Genomic DNA, 18,715 nt, shown 5'->3' with positions numbered 1-18,715 from the left:
CGCAGATCTAAAAGAATCATCTAAAGGTTAAAAGAATTAACAAGTGGAGTAAATACAAAAAATATATTTTTCGAAAGTCAATTATGGTTGGATTTATTTTTTGTAAATAACCAGAAATTTATAAAATGATAATATAATATTTATAAAATTTATATGTCACAACATAGAAAAATATTAATTAAGAATTTATTTGTTTAATATTTTCTTTAGAATAAGTTTAAAATGCAAAAGCAAGGATAGGTTAAAATTTATGGAAAATTTTTAACATGAAAATAGTCAAGATAAAATTTTATTAAATACTTTGTATGCTCATCTATTTTCTAGATTTTCTGGAAATTATTTGAACGTGTGAAGTATTCTTAATAAATAAAACATCATATTGGGCCATTTTCGGCCCAGCAACTCTCTCCCTCTACCCTCTTCGCCCTGGTTACTGTAGCCTAACTTCCCTCCCTTCTCCTTTGGTTTCAGCCTAATGAAAATCCAATTCTCCTCGCTCTATTGTTTTATTTTTTAGTTATTACACCACTATATGAATAACACATAAAAATAATTATCTTATATATCATATTATTTTTCATATATAACAGACTACATATAAACATATAAGTTGTCTGTTATAACTCTCTCCCTCCGGCAGCGCCGGCTTCCTCCTTCCCCTCTCTGGCGCGGCGCCAGCATCCTCCCCCTCTATGGCGCGGCGTCGGCCTCCTCCTCCACCTCTCTGGTGCGGCGTTGGCCTCGTCCCCCAACGGCACCGCACAGCGGATCCGGCGGTGTGGCCTCCTCCCTCTCCGGCGGCGCCGGCCTCCCTCTCTCCGGTGCACCACCGGCGTCTTCCCGCAACGGCAGCGCGCGGCGGATCCAGCAGCACCTGCCTCCTCCCCTCCGGCAGCGCCGGCCTACTCCCCCTCTCCAGCCGGCTTGGTGCACACAATTTATTCGCACACAACTTGTTCCAATGTTTATGTGGTTGGCTTGGTGCTACTCTGCAGGTGAACGAGCGGGGTTCTTTCTGGGAGAATCTGCATGCCGCAGCGGCATCTTGGAAGCCTTGCGCTGAGTGCCATACTGATGAGATCTCAGGTAACAACATTATCTACTTCTCCCTGGAAATATATATTTAGCGAAAGATCAGCTGGATAATATATTTCGTACTAGTTAAATCCTGATGAATAAATATATTCTTCTCTATTCTGTGCAGATCTTGTACTAGAAAATGCTATATATTTATTCATGCCGACGGTGGATTAAACCAGCAACGAATATTATTAGCTTGCTCAAGTTTTATTGAACACTTGGTACTTAACTGCAGTACTTGATATATTTGCAGATATGTAATGCTGTTGCAATTGCTAAGATAATGAACGCCACACTTATTTTGCCGGTGCTGAAGCAGGATCAAATCTGGAAAGATCAAACGTGAGCGGTTGTAAAATACGCATATACAATTCTGTTGTAAGGTGATGCAAACAAAAGAGCTTGTGTACTATCCATTTGGCCTATTAAGCAAAAGATGTCCATTTACCCTATTAAACAAAAGAGGTTCTCTACTATTAAACAGAAAAACAAAAGATGTTGTCTACAGCCATGTATGGGATTTTAGAGTTACCTTGATAATCAGAGAACTTGGCTGGTCCTGTTATGTCTTATTCATGTGAACTTTATCTGTATTTTGATTGTCAGTACTTATGGTCATATGTGTTGGTCCTATAATGAATGTTCTGATTTTGGAGACTTAAAAGTAACGTAATGTTGGTGGAATGGGTATTATTTGAAATGCAATATGGGTGTATTTGAAATGCAGGATATGTGTATTGCCATATCTGTTGGAATGCATGTATGAATATGTTTTTAATGCAAATTGTGTTGTTTGGTTGGCCTAATTATCTGCTATGTGGTTTGGGTAGGCCCTAAACATCATGAAAAAAAGGTGGGCTAGTCTCAAAAAATCACATGGGCCCTAAGTAGCAGGTTAGGTTGGGTTGGCAAGAAAATAATTCGTATGGGCTGGTCAAAAAACTCGTATATGCCCAAAAGAACTTATGTGGGCTCAGTCTAAGAAGGTTAGGTTGGGCCAGAATCAATAAAATTTAGATATATGCTAGAAAATTGTTCAAAATAGGAAATGGGCTTGGCCAAATTCAGCCACAACATTGGGCCATGCCCATTATAAGGTTGTTCCTTATGTGGGCTTTAGTAGGCCATGGTGTAACTTTGTGACTTAAAACACATATGTCATAAAATTTTATAACTTCAAAGCCAATATCATAACATTTGTGACAATAGCATCGAAACGACATAAAGTATGGTTTAAGACGCATGGTTTTTGACGCAAGCATTTTTATCAACTGTATGTCACAAATGCTAATATGTGATAAAAAATTCATATATTATGACAAATATTAATGGTCATAAATCCTCACATCTCTTGTAGTGTACATATATGCGTACTATGATACACATGTTAAAAATAAAATTCTTTTTCTAGCTAAAAAAATGCACAATTCATCAGATATGTAAAAATGCACCTCTCAAATCTCTACCTAACACATATATACATACTATGCCATACACAAGTCAAAAATAAAATTCTTTTTCTAGCTCAAAAGCACAATTCATGACATATGGAAAAAAAATACACCTCTGAAATCTCTAGCTAACACATATATGCATACTATGCCATACACAAGTCAAAAATACAATTCTCTTTCTAGCTAACACATATATCACTATGCCATACACATTCACTAGGCCTCTGAAATCATATGCCATACACAATCAATCCTATGCATGTCAAATCGCAATAGCAATGAACAAAATTGTTCATTTAGGTTTCAACATGCCAACCTGGGACAGCGGCGGCAGGCTCGGTGCGGAGGTCAACGCGGTGGCGTGCTCGGGGGCAGCTGGGAGGAGGCGGCGGCGGTCGGTGAGACGGCCTTGGGGCAACGTGGCCTCGGGGATGGTGAGGGAGGAGGCGGCCTCTCGGTTGACGCAGCAGCGAGCTCGGGGACGGCGGCGTGCTCGGGGACAGCGACATGCTCGGGGAGGGCTCGGTGAGGCAGCGACGTTGTCAAGGAGGCGGCAGCAGTCGGTGAGGCGGCCTCGGGTATGACGAGGGAGTAGGCAGCGGCATGGAGGAGGCTGCACCGTCGAAGAGTAGGTGGCGGTGGCAGCTTGGCGGCGACCACAGTCGGGAGAGATATGGATTTGGATATGGAGAGTTAGTAACCCTAGTAAACCCATTTTTATCGGGCATATATTAGTAATGTCCATCGTGAATGAGTTAGTACTACGCTCGATACGGATGACAATCATCTGTGACGGGTATCGTAATACCGCCCATTAGAGATGAGCTCGACCAACTATACAGTGAAAATATGCCTCATTAAAATAGTTTGAAAATAATATTTTATTTATAGTGCGCAAAATATATCTCAATCAAACCAAAGAAATGAGATCTCTAACGGACACACAGTTATCTCTAATGGCCACAAATAAAAGCCCATCACCGATATGAATCATCGGCGACGGCCACTAAACTTATCTGAATCGAGACATATTTAGAGCCCATCACTGACGTTCCTTATCTCTAACGGGCTTAACTGTTGGGCCCAATTGAGATAAAGGAGGTAATTTCAATCAGGCGTAAAGTTGTGCCTGTTATAGATGGATGTCATCGGTGACGGGCTATAGCTACATGCACCTCGATTATGTTTGTACGTGTACATATACGACGGTGTTAATTTAAGCTCAACTGAGATGACTTCGTTCAGACTTCCCATAAAGCCCAACAAAGTTATGTGAGGGGCTGTTGTCGATGAGAGGATCTGCACTAGTGGCAGGGCGTAAGGAAGCAGGACTCTATCTCTGTAAACCTCTTCTATATCGATCTTGGGACTTGAGCGCCTTCCTCTCCGTGGGCAAGAGGAGGTTGGCTGCAGGAGTAACAATAAACCGCTGGGGGCTAGTTGTTGCTGCTGTGAAGATCAATCGGGAAATAAGTCTTCAAAGAAAAAATCGGGAAATAAATATACACGGACTAAACATGCATCGTGTTGCAATCAGAAGTTTAAGTGATCAATTAGTTTAGTAATTGTAATTAGTAGAATGATTAAGAGACATTGTACAGGGGCAACCGACAATACAAGGGACGGTCGTACGGATGTGGGTCCCACCCCTTGGTCCCCTATATATACCTGTACTGTTACCATCAAAAGTAATCACTGTTCATTCATTTCACTTTCACCATTTTCATTGACAACACGTTATCAGCACTGCCTCTACCACAGAAAGTACACAGAGAGCAAAGGATTGAAATTTTTCATTGGTAAGCATGGAAAACTCATAATTTCTCTTGTTCTTGATTCCTGCTGCACAGAATGGAGGACGACGACTCCGTCCCCTTCGCGGCATCCGCCTCAACTTCAGTCGTCGCCAGTTTGGTCGCCGTGGCCTTCACCGGTTTGGACGCCCTGGACTTCGTCCTGTTAGAGGCTCTGGACGTCACCATGGCCCTCGCGGTGGTCGTCGTCTTGGCGCAAATCACCAGAACCAGAACAACGGCGCACCGGCAAGAAATCAATAGAATGGACGCCTCAACGTCCTTCGCCGCCTCGGAACACCACCACCACCACCCACTGCCGACGGCGAAACTTCAACAAACTCCACAGCAATAGCCGGCAGAAGTCCGGTGTTGCGTCCCTCTGCACCACTGCCCTCGGCAGATCACGGCGAAGGCGCTTCCTCCGAGCGTCTTCCGACGCCGACGCCAACCACCGAGGAACCACAACGACGCTGCATCGTCTTCCGTTTTTGCCGTAGAGGAGACCCCCCCCCCCCCCCCCACCGGCGAGGTTTTCGACCTCAACAGGCCACCGGCACTGGCTCTCACCATGGCAGCAAGGCGCAACGCGGCACCAAGCGCTCAGACTGGATCAAATGAAAGGAAGCAATCGAGGCAGAATTACTCTCGCATAAAAAATGAGAGGTATTTTCTGCGGTAATACCTACTCCTCGAAACACCTTTTCTGTAGGATCGAAATAGGTTTTCGTCCGAAAAAGGAATGAAAACAATGAGGTGATGAGATACAAAACGAGACTTGTAGCACAAGGGTTCACGCAGAGACCTGGTATCGATTTTGATGAAACATATTCTCCAGTTATGAGTGGTATAACATTCCGATACTTAATATCATTGGCAGTACAAAAGAGTCTATCCATGTATCTCATGGATGTAGTGACCGCATATTTATATGGGTCACTAGATTCGGATATATATATATATATATATATATATATATATATATATATATATATATATATATATATATATATATATATATATATATATATATATGAAAGTCCTTGAAGGACTTAAAATTCTGAATCAGAACCAACATCGCAACATGTATTGTGTAAAACTTAAAAAGTTGCTTTGTGGCTTAAAACAGTCAGGTAGAATTTGGTACAACCGACTGAAAGAATTCCTTATGAAAAAGGGATATTCTAAGAATGATGATTGCCCATGTGTATTCATTAAGAAATCGTTAACAGGTTTTTGTATTATCTCAGTGTATGCTGATGATCTCAATATCATCGGAATACACAAGATATTAATGAAGCACGCAATCACCTCAAGACGAAATTTGAGATGAAAGATTTGGGTCAGACCAAATTTTGCTTAGGTATCCAACTTGAGCATATCGGTATAGGTATATTGATACATCAATCTGCATATATACAAAAAATATTAGAGAAATTCAATATGGATAAATCATATCCTTCCAAAACACCTATGGTAGTATGATCCCTTGACATGAATAAAGATTAATTCAGACCTAGGGATGAAAATGAAGAATTATTGGGACCTGAGGTTCCATATCTAAGTGTCATTGGAGCACTAATGTATATTGCAAATTGCACTAGACCTGATATTGCATTTGCAGTAAATTTACTAGCAAGACATAGTGCAGCCCCGACTAAACGTCATTGGGCAGAAGTTAAAAATATTTTCAGATATCTACAAGGTACTAAGGATCTTGGTTTATTTCATAAATTTAACCAAGGTAAAACCTTGATTGGATATACTGGTGCTGGATATCTATCCGATCCACACAATGCAAGATCACAAACTGGATTTGTATTTTTACATGGTGGAATGGCTATATCATGGAAATCATCCAAACAAACTTTGGTAGCCACATCTACAAATCATTCTGAAATAATTGCATTACATGAGGCCTCACACGAATGCGTATGGCTTCGTCGAATGATTAATCAATACAACAGTCATGTGGTATTGATCCTATCAAGGAACCAACAATTCTCTATGAAGATAATTCTGCCTGTATTGCACAAATGAATACAGTTTATATAAAAAGCAATATCACAAAGCATATTTCTCCTAAATTATTTTACCCACATAATTTACAACAAAATAGAGAAATACAAATATTGCAAACTAAATCATGTGATAGTCTTGCAGATTTATTCACAAAGTCGCTATCAATAACATTATTCCACAAATATGTTTATGGAATAGGTATGAGACAACTTAAAGATTTGCAATAACTAAATTATATATATACCTATAATATAATCTAACGGTATACCATATAATTCTACTCATTTACTAAAAACTACATTTTTAGGGGGAGACTATATATTATATTGTTTCTTTCACATGACTCTTATGAAGACAATTCAACTACAAATTACAAGGTTCAATTGATCGAGGGGGAGTGTTGCAAACAGAAGTTTAAGTGATCAATTAGTTTAGTAATTGTAATTAGTAGAATGATTAAAAGACATTGTACAGGGGCAACCGACATTACAAGGGACACGTCCGTACGGACGTGGGTCCCACCCTTTGGTCCCCTATATATACATGTACTGTTACCATCAATAGTAATCACTGTTCATTCCTTTCACTTTTACCATTTTCATTCACAACACATCGGATACTTGCAGGGGACCGTTGCTATCATATGAGATCGTATGGTATGAATGCGCCCGATCCAAAGTAGATGCTCTTGGTACACAAATTACAGACACCCGTCAATTACAGACACCAGTCATAGAGACACTGCAGCATGGGTTCAGACGTGTCTCCTTGAAAATTGTTTCAACCGAGGCCCTGTTTTATGGTTGTTTGTTTGTAGGATTTATTTTTAGTCTCTAGTCATATTAGATGTTTAGATACTAATTTAAAGTATTAAATATAGAGTAATAAAAAAATTAATTTTATAAAAGTTTACTGTAGCATCACATAGACTAATTATGAATTAATTAGGCTCATTATATTCGTCTCGTGAATTAGTCCAAGATTATGGATGAGTTTTATTAATAGTCTACGTTTAATACTTCAAATTAGTGTCCAAACATCCGATGTGACATGGGGCTAAAAAGTTTAACCCCATCTAAACAACCCCTTAGTTCCTAAAAACTTTTTCTAAAAACATCACAACATCTAGATAAAGCATTAAATACATGAATGTTAAAACTAATCTTTAGACATCTAGATAAAACATTAAATACATAAATGTTAAAACTAATTACACAGATATAAGGGAAATCGTAAGACGAATCTTTTGAGTCTAATTAATATATAACTAGCCATAAGTGCTACAGTAACCAACATGTGCTAATAACGTATTAATTAGGCTCAAAAGATTCGTCTCGTGGTTTTCAGACGGATCTAAAATTTATTTTATAATTAGACTATATTTAATACTTAAAATATGTAATCGTATACGTCGATATGACATCTGTTAAAAAATTTTTTTCCAAATAAACGTACCGCAAATACGACACTACTGAAAATAGCCAGCGGCAAACCCAGTGGCCAGTGTCATTGTCGGGCCTAGGCGACGAAGAGCGCATGCTCGCGATGGATGATGTCTTGTATATGTTGCTAACAAAATAATTGTATGGTAGAAATACAAGACCAAGATAGAGGAGAGTTTTTCTAACAATCAACCAAATATGTAGAGGAAATAAAAGAACCCAAAATTGATAGACTAACATGTCAATATTAATTGATCGCCCGTGTAGCACCCGGTCCATCTGCTTAGCGATAAGAGAATACATCTTCATAATAAATCAACTTTATTGCATCAATATAAGTTTACAGTTTATAAAGTGCATATAAAGCACAGCTCCTGAACCCTATTTTATCACCTATAAAACATATATAACCGATATCGACAGTGTCTCATCCCCTGGTATATTTGTAATAAAAACTTCATCACCAACTAAAAGTATAACTTCTTGTTCTAGTATGATTCAATCTTTATATTTCCAAACCTATTACAAGTTTATCAAAAACCACAAATATAACACGAGTAGTGTAGCGTCATCTTTCTTTTACTCTTATTTTTCTCCAAATTTCTCCAGTACTAACGCACAACTTATATAACATATTACAAATCCATACACATATAGTGTATATCTACCGGTTATTCTGACATCCATCTACCGTGTGTCACCTTTTTTGACTGTTTTTGGGCATATCTATAGTAAACTGACCCACATTAATTACACATGCTCATCTCAGCTCCACAAATATTTCTCAACCAATTTTCATTTAAATAGATTATTTGCAAAACAGTAAAATATTAATCATGCCTGCAACATTGTTTATTACCTAAGTGATCGAGTGACTGCTTGTCCTTCTTGTGCATCAGCTATGGTTTAATTTGCGGCATCCATTAAGGCTGCGTTAGTTTGGGGTGGGAGATGGGTTAGCTATCCGGCGCGAAAAATATAGTAATAGATTAGTATATGATTAATTAATTATTAATAATTAAAAAATATAAAATAGATTAATATGTTTTTTAAAACAACTTTTCTATAGAAAACTTTCGCAAAAAATACACAGTTTGGGAAGCGTGCGCGTGGAGAAAGAGAGGAGTTAGATATTTAACTCTCTGGCCGAAAACGGCCTAAGTTGTAGCTGGAAATCAGAGTGTTCGCAGAGAGGTTAAATGAGACTTAGTAAGTTACAGTGTTACAATATATACAATACTGAGAGAGGAGGAGCTTGATGAGCTTCATCTGCCATAGCCAGGGGGTATTGTTTGGCTTTGGAAAATAAACCAAACAACATATTTGTAAACTTTGGTGAAAAAAATCTCAAAAACATTAAAAATTTAAATTTTGACTTATGCAAATACAAGTGAAAAGATAGGGATGAAGAACAATGAAGGTTATAGGTATAGAGATGGTGGGGGTATCAGATGGCCATTAGCTTCGGCTAGAGCCTTGCTCGCATGCCTCAGTAAGTCGCAACCTCATGACATGGAGAAGTGGGGATTAGGATTCATCAAGAATCAGCTACGGTGACTAGCTACCTAATTTCTTGTGTTCGTATGCGCAGGTATACAAAATACAAGGTGTAAGATCATAGTCATAATCAATATTTTGTGATGAACAATTGGCTTGTAAATTGATAGAATTTGGTTTGAAAACGATTGTGGTGTTGGTGTGAGTGTGTGTGACTAATGTGGGTCAGGTTGCGATATCTGTACCCGAATACGGTTGGTTTGTCTCTATGTGTGCAGGTAACTTAAGGTCAATTATGGTCAATGGCGAGGACCATGACTAGTTTCAGGGAGAAACTGAGGTCTGGATGGTCGGGATGCGTACGATGACTATGTTCAGGGAGGAACCAATGTCTAGATGGTCGGGATGCCATGTGACATGGTTGTACTAGAGTTAGTGATTTTTGAAGATCAATATCGGTCAACGGCGTTGGGATCGTGACTAAGCTCAGGGAGGAGCTGAGGTCCGGACGATCGAGGATGCCGGGTGACGATGTTGAATACGATATGGCACATAGTGGAGGAACACCGTATGAGATGGAATCGGAATAAGCTTCACATGTTGTATGTGTAAGCGTCAGAAAAATCGTGAAGTAAATTGGAGATTAATTGGTGAAGAAAAAAGAAGAAAGGAGAGACACAGGGTACTGTACGCGTGCTACAGTGCTGGCGAGGTACTGTAGCACGTTTGGGCTCGTGTGGTTTTGGTTTTATGCAGCACGGCAGTACGTAGCATGCATAGACTTTGTACACAGTACGTGTACGTACGGCAAACTGGTTCGTACTTGCGTAGGAGTTTGATTCAGCCAGGACCCGGGAAATTCGATTCAGGCGACGATGCACGATGCGGCTGCGGGTGTCTGCGACCGAGTCGAATACATATTATTTTGTATAAATAGGTACCGAGGGATATGTCTCCGGTGTGTTTTTGGTGAGATTTAGTTGTTGATTCTAGATCGACAATTTTAGTAGGAGTGCTGTTGGTGCACTTTGTAAATATCAGTTGAAGCAATAAAGTTGAGAGCATTCAATCTACATATTCTGCTTTCATCTACCGGTATTTCTCTGGATCTCGACGATCTGATCGGCGGCACAGGAGCGACGCGATCAAGTTAATCTCAGGAGCGGCGCAACTAGATTGACGTCATAGGAACGGCATAACCAGAGGTAATCTCAGGAGCGACATAACCAGAGATAATCTTTTATTTCCGCGAAAAGATTTTTGGGTTTTGGTTCAATCTACCATTCACCCTCCTCTGGAAGGTCTGTTTAACTCTGTTTCGAGCACAGACCACAGTGTCATGAATTAATAATAAATGAGGATAGCAGCAGTAGCTGCTAGAGTCTTTAATTTCGTACCAAAATAAATTTATTCATAGAGATCAAACTTTATTCCATATATAAGAAAATAATATTAACTTCTTGCATATATTCTTGGTCCATGAATAGAGAAAATTTATCTTTTCAATAATCCTAACCTCTACCAATTCATCAATACTATTCTTCCATGAATAAGGTGGGCTTCGGTATTTCTTTCTCGTAAATACAAACTTATCTTCGCATACTAGCAATTGTTTTTTACAGGATAGAGTCACCAAGGAAACGCAGGAAAAACAAATGTTAGGTCGAGTCCCATCATCAATGCATGAGCGACAGGAAAATAATATGATGGAGCTAGTGCACCAATGAGCATGGCTCATTTGATGTTAGGTGGTGTTTAGATTGAGAAAAATTTTGAAAGAAGTGTCGCGTTAAATGTTTGACTGGATGTCGGAAGGGGTTTCTAGACACGAATGAAAAACGAATTTCACGGCTAGCCTAGAAACCGCGAGATGAATCTTTTGAGCCTAATTAATCCATCATTAGCACATGCTGGTTACTGTAGCACTTATGGCTAATCATGGACTAATTAGGCTCAAAAGATTCGTCTCAAGATTTCTTTTATAACTATGCAAGTTTTTTGGTTCATCTATATTTAATGCTTTATTTAGGTGTCCAAAGTGTCGATATGATGTTTTTGAAGAAAAAAATTGTGAACTAAACAAGGCCTTCGTCACCGAGATATGAGTCTCGCCTTTCACTTTGTAAATGGTATATAAGTACGTAGCTTGCCGATCACAGATTCCTCAGTTTGTTCCAGGTGTATGTGATCCCGACGCGGAAGCATAAGCTCGCTCAGCTTTGCCTCGGTTCACGTCTCCGCTAGCTTGGCAAAAAAACACATAATTATTTTATTCAGTGCAGTTGCGTGTAAATGATTTTGTAATCTTTTTACTCCGTACAAAGTTGTGTGCTCTCATGTGCAGATGTGGTAAAACCTCTTTACCTATCGATCGATATGATGGGAAAAAAATATACTACTGCCATGAATAGTATTGGATGAGATTAATTAAGAGCTAGGGAAAGAACGGAATGAGCAATAATCTTTATATCACTGACATTTTACTGTCCTAGAGATACCATCTACTACTAGTATACAAACTTGGGATAGAGATACTAAAATTTTATACTAAATATTTAATATCGAGATGGTATATCAAAACTTCAGTAAAAATCTGTGTTATATTATTACAAAAGAGAGTATGCTGTGTTAGATTGGGACCTTGAGTAGTAATTGTTTTATAGTGCCGACAACGTAGGCCGAGAGTAATGGTTTTATCATGACCATATGCAAGGTTTCTTGCAACTAGTCTATCTGTCCCACTTGACTTTCTATTTATAATGTTTGACCACAAGTCTTATTTAAAAAATTTTGAAAATATTATTTATTTTGTTTATTATTTTCTTTATTATTAAAAATAGTTTAATTATTACTTATAAATTTTTATATTTATACTAAATTTTTGAATAAGACGAATGATTAAAAGTTATAAGTGAAGAGCGAGAATCCATATATATGGGGACGGAGGCAGTACTTAAATTGTAACCTACTCAGCCTGCACCTTGATGTATGTATGTCGGGTGGTTCAATAATGTTCTTAACAGATCATAGCTAATGTACAACTGAACACATTAATTCAGGACATTTATACAATACTGTGCAAGCTTAATTAAGAAAAGATCTGTAGCATAGTCAGAATTTTTTTCTAGCAACAAGTTTTAAATTCGTTCCTTTTGATTTCTGTTATTTTGGAGCCATTCTAAATTCATTTTTTCTTCCAACTATAATCCTAAACACAACTTATCTAAAATGTTATTATTACCAAGCTAAAACCCTACAGACCCTCCTACTACTCAAATCCTTGCAGTCCAAATTAAAAAAGGTCGCTCATTTGAGTTCCTACCCAATTCTTTCTCTAAGGCCTTGTTTAGTTTCCCAAAAAATTTTCCAAAAACATTATATCGAATTTTTGGACACCTAAATAATGCATTAAATATAGATAAATAATAAAACTATTTATACAGTTATAGAGGAAATGACGAATCCTTTGAGCCTAATTAGGATATGATTAGTCATAAGTGCTACGGTAACCAACATGTGCTAATGATGGATTAATTAGACTCAAAAGATTTGTCTTGTGGTTTTCAGATGAAATCTAAATTTTATTTTATAATTAGACTATGTTTAATACTTAAATATATGACCGCAAGTGTCGATGTGACTCCTCTCCTAAAAATTTTTTAGATCTTTGGGGGTGTTTGTTTTTAGGGACTAAAGTTTAGTTTCTTAGTCACATCGAATATTTGGACACTTATTATAAATAATTATAAATAGTAAACGAGAACTATTAATAAAACTCATCCATAATCTTGGACTAATTTGCGAGACAAATCTAATGAGCCTAATTAATCCATGATTAGTCTATGTGATGCTACAATAAACTAATTATGGATTATTTAGGCTTAAAAATTTCGTCACGTGGATTAGCTCTCATTTATGAAATTAGATTTTTTATTATTCTATGTTTAATATTTCAAATTAATGTCCAAACATCCGATGTGATATAGGGCTAAAAAGTTTAGCCCCATCTAAACAACCTCTAAAAATTCTCCTCAAAAAGTTCACCTCGAAATACTGTCCTGGCCCTGAATTTCAGTGGCCTTGTCCTGAATTTAGCTGCTTGTGGCTTCCTCGGTCAACATGCGAAAAAATGAAGTGAGTTTGCATTCAGATTGACACCATGCGTTCAGACAATACATATGCAGCAGTTCTCCTCTATGTGCATGCATGCATGGTTGTGGCAGCCCAATTAAATTAACATGCGTATAGTAACCATATAGGCTGAGGCTGAGGCCGAGGGACTAGCTGAGTATAGTAATTAAGCATCGGGAACAAAGTGGTCATTGGTTCTCTCCAAGCTAAAATTTAGTAATTTTATTGAAAATATGCAATCCAACGGACTTACCAACGAGATGGTTTGAATCTGACAAACCAGCCTCTTACTTACTAAGATTGGTCAGCCAAACCAGACTTGTCATAGCTTAAATCTAGCCAAACCAGCCCCTTACTTGTCAAAGATGACCAGCCAAATCAGACTTGTCATAGGGCCTACACTCCATCTCTTCCATTCCTCCTCCCAGTCGTCCCTGCCATCTACCCCCACTGCCCTAGACCTCAATCCGTCGCCAGTAGGGCGGGCAGGAGGTGAGCGCGGCAGAGCGAGCGGAGCTCGTCGCCGTCGGCCGCCTCCCTCATCCGAGCCTTCTTCTGACCGGCCAACGCCGTCGCCCCCCGCCTTGCAGCCGCCCTCCACCGCCGCGGCAGAGCATGCAGAGCTCGTAGCTGTCGCCACTACACCTCCATGGTGGCAAGCCGGCCACCAACAGCGTCGTCATCGAGTCGTCGGACGCCGAGACGATGGGGTCTCAACCTCAGCCTTACTGTCATATTGACGTTGCTGATGTTCGTCATCGTCAGTCGGCATCATTCATGCTCGACTTCCATGCTGGGGCATCGATATCATCGTCGGTTGGCTTCACGGCTTAGTCGACGGTGATGGTAGCGGCCACGTCGCAGCCGATGCTGTCGATGGGTGCAGTGACAAGCTAGATCCCTTTTTTATTTTTTATTGTTATTTTGTAAGAGGAAGAAGAAGGCAATAAAGACTGACACGTGCGTCCCTTTATTATTTTGGAGATTCAAGTAGGGAGACCGTTTGACTATCCAAATCAGTTGTAGAGTTGGCTATATGAGTATTTGGAGAATGAGATTTGGAGATGCTATTAGAGGTGCTCTTAGAATGAAAGAGTCCTCAAACAATGTACCTACACTGAACATTTTTAGTCTGATAAATGAAACAAGCCAAGTTCTCCCTTTTAAAAAGATCCAAGAGAAGGACCTACTTGCTACAAACTCGATGTAAAAAGGAATTTTCATGACAGTCATTAAGTTATACTAGAATCCATGGGCGGCGTTGCCGCACACACCTTCAAACATTTTGGGCATATTTATTAGCAAGTGATGCTCAATATAATGTTATGGGTTGACTCATATCTCATTATTTAAAGAGAACTTTCATGTACTTAAAATTTATTTTTGTTATATCCATGTTTACCAGATACTCCCTGGTCAAAAATATTTGTCATTTTAGAACAAGATTTGACCAAACTTCTAAAAATCTGATAAGAAAGTTTATATTAAAATAAATTTATAAAACCTAATAAGTTTATAATATTATGATAATATTTTTGAGAAGAATTTATGTATATCATTTGTCTTGTATTTAAACTAAACATTTAAGAAATAATCGATAGTGGGAATTTTAGAAGTTTGATCAAATCTTGTCATAAATGATAAATATTTTTATCGGAGGGAGTATATTTATATGTTTAGAAAATTTAAATATGGTTTTCTACAGCCCAAACACTCTTGTAGTATTTGCATATCTTAAATTGTATTCCCCTAATTTGATAATACTTGTTGTTTTGGACAACGATTATTCTCCAAAATTAAACATTGATTATAATTTTCTATTATAATATATAATACTAAATACAATTTTTCTTTTGTGAAAGTATTTTTTAAAAGTTTATCTATACATCGCCATTAAAGTAAATATTTTTAAAGTTATGAATAATCAAAGTTTTAAAAGTTTGACCTTAAACTTACCAAAAGGATAAAAATTATCAAACTGGACAGAGTAATTAAATTGTCAACTAATGATGAAACATATATTTGTATTTTTAGATAATTTAAAGTATTCCAGATTTTACTTCTGTGAGGAGATATAATTTTTCCTTGTTTAATAATTATTACCAATCTATTTTTTATAGCTTAAGCACTTTCTCCTCATCCTTGTGAGGAAAAAAATCTAGAATTTTCGTATTATTTTTTGTCATACCTAAGATCTAAAAGATGAAAGGGCATATTTTTTAATATGTGGATGTTTTTGTGGAATTAGCTAAGTTTTTTCTATAGTTATTTAAAATATTTAATTGACATAAGTATACAAAATGTAAAAAAAATTACTTGGACATTGATATAGGCATGGCAAAAATTTCAGAATTAAAATTAATATGACATAGGCATATGTATGATTGTTGTAAGTTTTTTACTGGATTAGTTTAATAAATGTAGTCGAAAAGCTTTGTAAATTTTTAATTATTTTAATATTATGAGCAGATACAAATTTAGTCATTATTTATTTGTGGGGTGAGGAGGTTCCCTTAATGATAATATTTATATTTATACGTTGCTTAAATTACAAGGCGTTAAGAGAATAAAATAAAAATAATCGTGAATTGTACTATCTGCAAAATTGAGGGATAAAAAAAATCGTTAGAACAATAAACACTCTTTTGCAAAATTACCTAAACCTGGGCTTGAGCTGTTTGGCATTTTTGGCCATTTGACGCGTGCTGGGGGAGGCTATTGCATCTATTGCCTGGACCAGCCCATTTTACTAACCTACACGGGATGTACCATCAATATTTTTCTGTCTGCCAGCGCACAGCATGAGCGCCCGGCTGAGGCGGCATGCACTCATTTCCTAAGCAATAGCAAGTGACACGTGGACGCTCTGTCTGCCATAGAATGTGCGTGGATTTCGTATTATAGAGATTCAGACCAGGGACCCCTCCTAATCGTACGCATAGAGCGACCTAAGGTGGTGCAAACAAAATCTTGGCCTGTGAACTTCATAGCTCATGCTGAGGCAAAGTTGAAGCAAGCTAGCTAAGTGCCTCATTATGGAGGTCATAAGATGCATGAAAACTGATTTACAGCCTACACATACTGAAGCCAAAACAAAGCATTCATATTTAAGGAAGGTCCTGCCTGCACAAAATCATTTTGTAACTAGTCAAAATAATGCACCATATATTAGAATATTGATGGGATCAGACAGGCAGTGCCGGGGCGGCTGGTGTAGATCACTTGCACTGACATTCAATCGTTGTGGTACGTATTAGTTTCATCACTAGCCAAACCTAGCATAAATCAGCCGTTTGAACTCCTCCATCTTCACCGCCTCCATGCACATGAGCACGCGCACGCCGCCACCGCTAGCGTCGCCGCCTGCGCCATCCATGACATACACGAACCCGCCGCGCACCGACTCCGCGCGGGACATCACCAGTGGCTTCCCCCACCCGAAATCCGCGTCATAAACCGGCATGCCCAGCCAGCTGGTCACCCGCAGCTCTGTGTCCGGCAGGTTGCCCCTGGCGGCAGGCGGGTTCCACGTCGACCTCCCCCCCACCATCATCTCGCCGTGGTCGATCGCCGACCGCAGCATCTCGTCGTCCGCGCGGCGCAGCGTGGCCCTCACCAGGGCGGCGGTTGCCGCCAGCGTCCCCGAGACGACGTCCTCCACCGTGGAGGCCGCGCTCACGACGACAAGCGCGTTGCCGAAGTAGCGGTCCGGGAGAGGCGGCCTCACGCGGCGGCGGATGTTCACCGGGAAGGTCAGCCGCGTCTCGGCGGATAGAGGAAGCCGCCTGGCGACGCACGCGCACTGCCACACGAGGGCGCTCACGGCGCAAAATGTGCTCGTGCCGCCGCAGGTTTGCCTAAGGGCCGCGAGCTGGCCCTCGGAGATGTCGAATATCTTGGTGGATACAGGCCTCGTCGGCTCATCACGTAGGTTCAGCTTTAGGCTGAACATGGCGTGCGCGTCCGGGTGGACGACCGGCGGCGAGCGTGCGCGGAGGAGGGTGCGTTCGTGGCAGGGCAGATCCACCGCGGCAGCATCGCCGTAGCGGCAGTAAGAAGACCACGTCAGGAAGAAATGGAATGCACTCAGGGCGTCAATGGCGGAATGGTGCAGCACCGTCCCTAGCGCCACACCACCACAACTCAAGAAGGTCACCTGCAAGTGCTGCCTACATTATTCACCGTACCAATCCTAGCTTATAAAATTTTTTTATTTGACGTCGTTAATTTTTTAACCTAACTTTAACTATTTATCATATTTAAATTTTGTGCATAAATATGTAAAAATTATGAGTCAATCTTAAAGTTTTTTTAAAATATTAAATTAATAATAACAAAATAAATAATAATTACATATTTTTTTAAGATAAACTGAATGGTTAACCATATGCCTTTTTCAAAATATATTACCATCCATATATAATACCAAATAAATGCACTATCAAGACATACATTGTGGTCAATTTTATAAAACTCAGTTGCTGCGTTTTTTTTCCTCTTCTAATAGTGATCAAAGTAATAGAAGTTTAACTCGGAACAACACTATATTTTAGATCGGAGGAAGTATACAAGTAACCAAAGAACAATGACCTGTACTCCAAGCACAATGGATGCTGGCTCAATCCGGGGGACGAATAGCCTCCTCAACTCCGGCGAAGGCTTAAGGTCGCTGAAGGCATCAACGGTGAGCTCCGACGACCGAGCCACGACGAAGAGCGCGCCCTCGGCGTTGCAGTCGATCTCAGGCCGGCCGCCACCCGCGCAGCGGCGGAGACGGCCAGCCAGCGGGTAGAAGGCAACCAGGGCCTTCGCCATGGCCTTCTTGAGCCTGCCCACCTCGAAGAAGCCGCCGCCGGCGACGGCAGCGGCGGCGTCGCGTTGGTACAGGTACACGGTGGGGGTGTGGCCTCGGTTGGCTAGGAGGACGTCGAGAGGCGAGAGCCAGAGAGGTTGCCTCGGCGTCTCCTCGCTGGGCGCTACGTAACACGACTCCACCTCTTCTACCTCACCCATTACCAAATTGAAGGATTGGCTGCAAAGCACTACTAATTATGAACTGGTGGGGGTTACCTCCTTTGGCAAATTAACGTCCAGCCACCGTATATATAGGCAAGGGATCGGGATCACGGTGTTGCTGCAGCTATGGCTGCAAGTTAAGCATGGTTGATACGATCCACCGTTCAACCGAATACCAACGGCTAGATCCAAGGCAGGCACTGTCTCTTCTTTCCTTTACTTGTTATTTTGCGGATCATAAATCGAAAAAAAAAGTTCAGTTGGATGGCATTAGGAATAT

The 18,715-nt window shown here is 39.8% G+C and overlaps 1 protein-coding gene across 1 annotated transcript; it reads right to left on the bottom strand.

Annotated features, from left to right (window-relative positions):
• Positions 1-16,541: 16,541 nt before the first annotated feature.
• On the bottom strand, positions 16,542-18,432 carry LOC102708856 (putrescine hydroxycinnamoyltransferase 1-like). The gene is made up of 2 exons (XM_040522657.1): positions 18,010-18,432; positions 16,542-17,575 (listed from the first exon to the last, which is right to left on the bottom strand). Exons 1-2 carry the CDS (start codon positions 18,430-18,432, stop codon positions 16,685-16,687), a joined length of 1,314 nt encoding a protein of 437 aa, XP_040378591.1. The 3' UTR covers positions 16,542-16,684.
• Between the last annotated feature and the right edge of the window lie 283 nt (positions 18,433-18,715).

The sequence above is a fragment of the Oryza brachyantha genome, chromosome 1 (genome assembly GCF_000231095.2).
Source record: "Oryza brachyantha chromosome 1, ObraRS2, whole genome shotgun sequence".
Classification (NCBI taxonomy): domain Eukaryota; kingdom Viridiplantae; phylum Streptophyta; class Magnoliopsida; order Poales; family Poaceae; genus Oryza; species Oryza brachyantha.
Note: the sequence above shows the minus strand (reverse complement) of the source record. Positions and strands in the feature narration are given on the sequence as shown.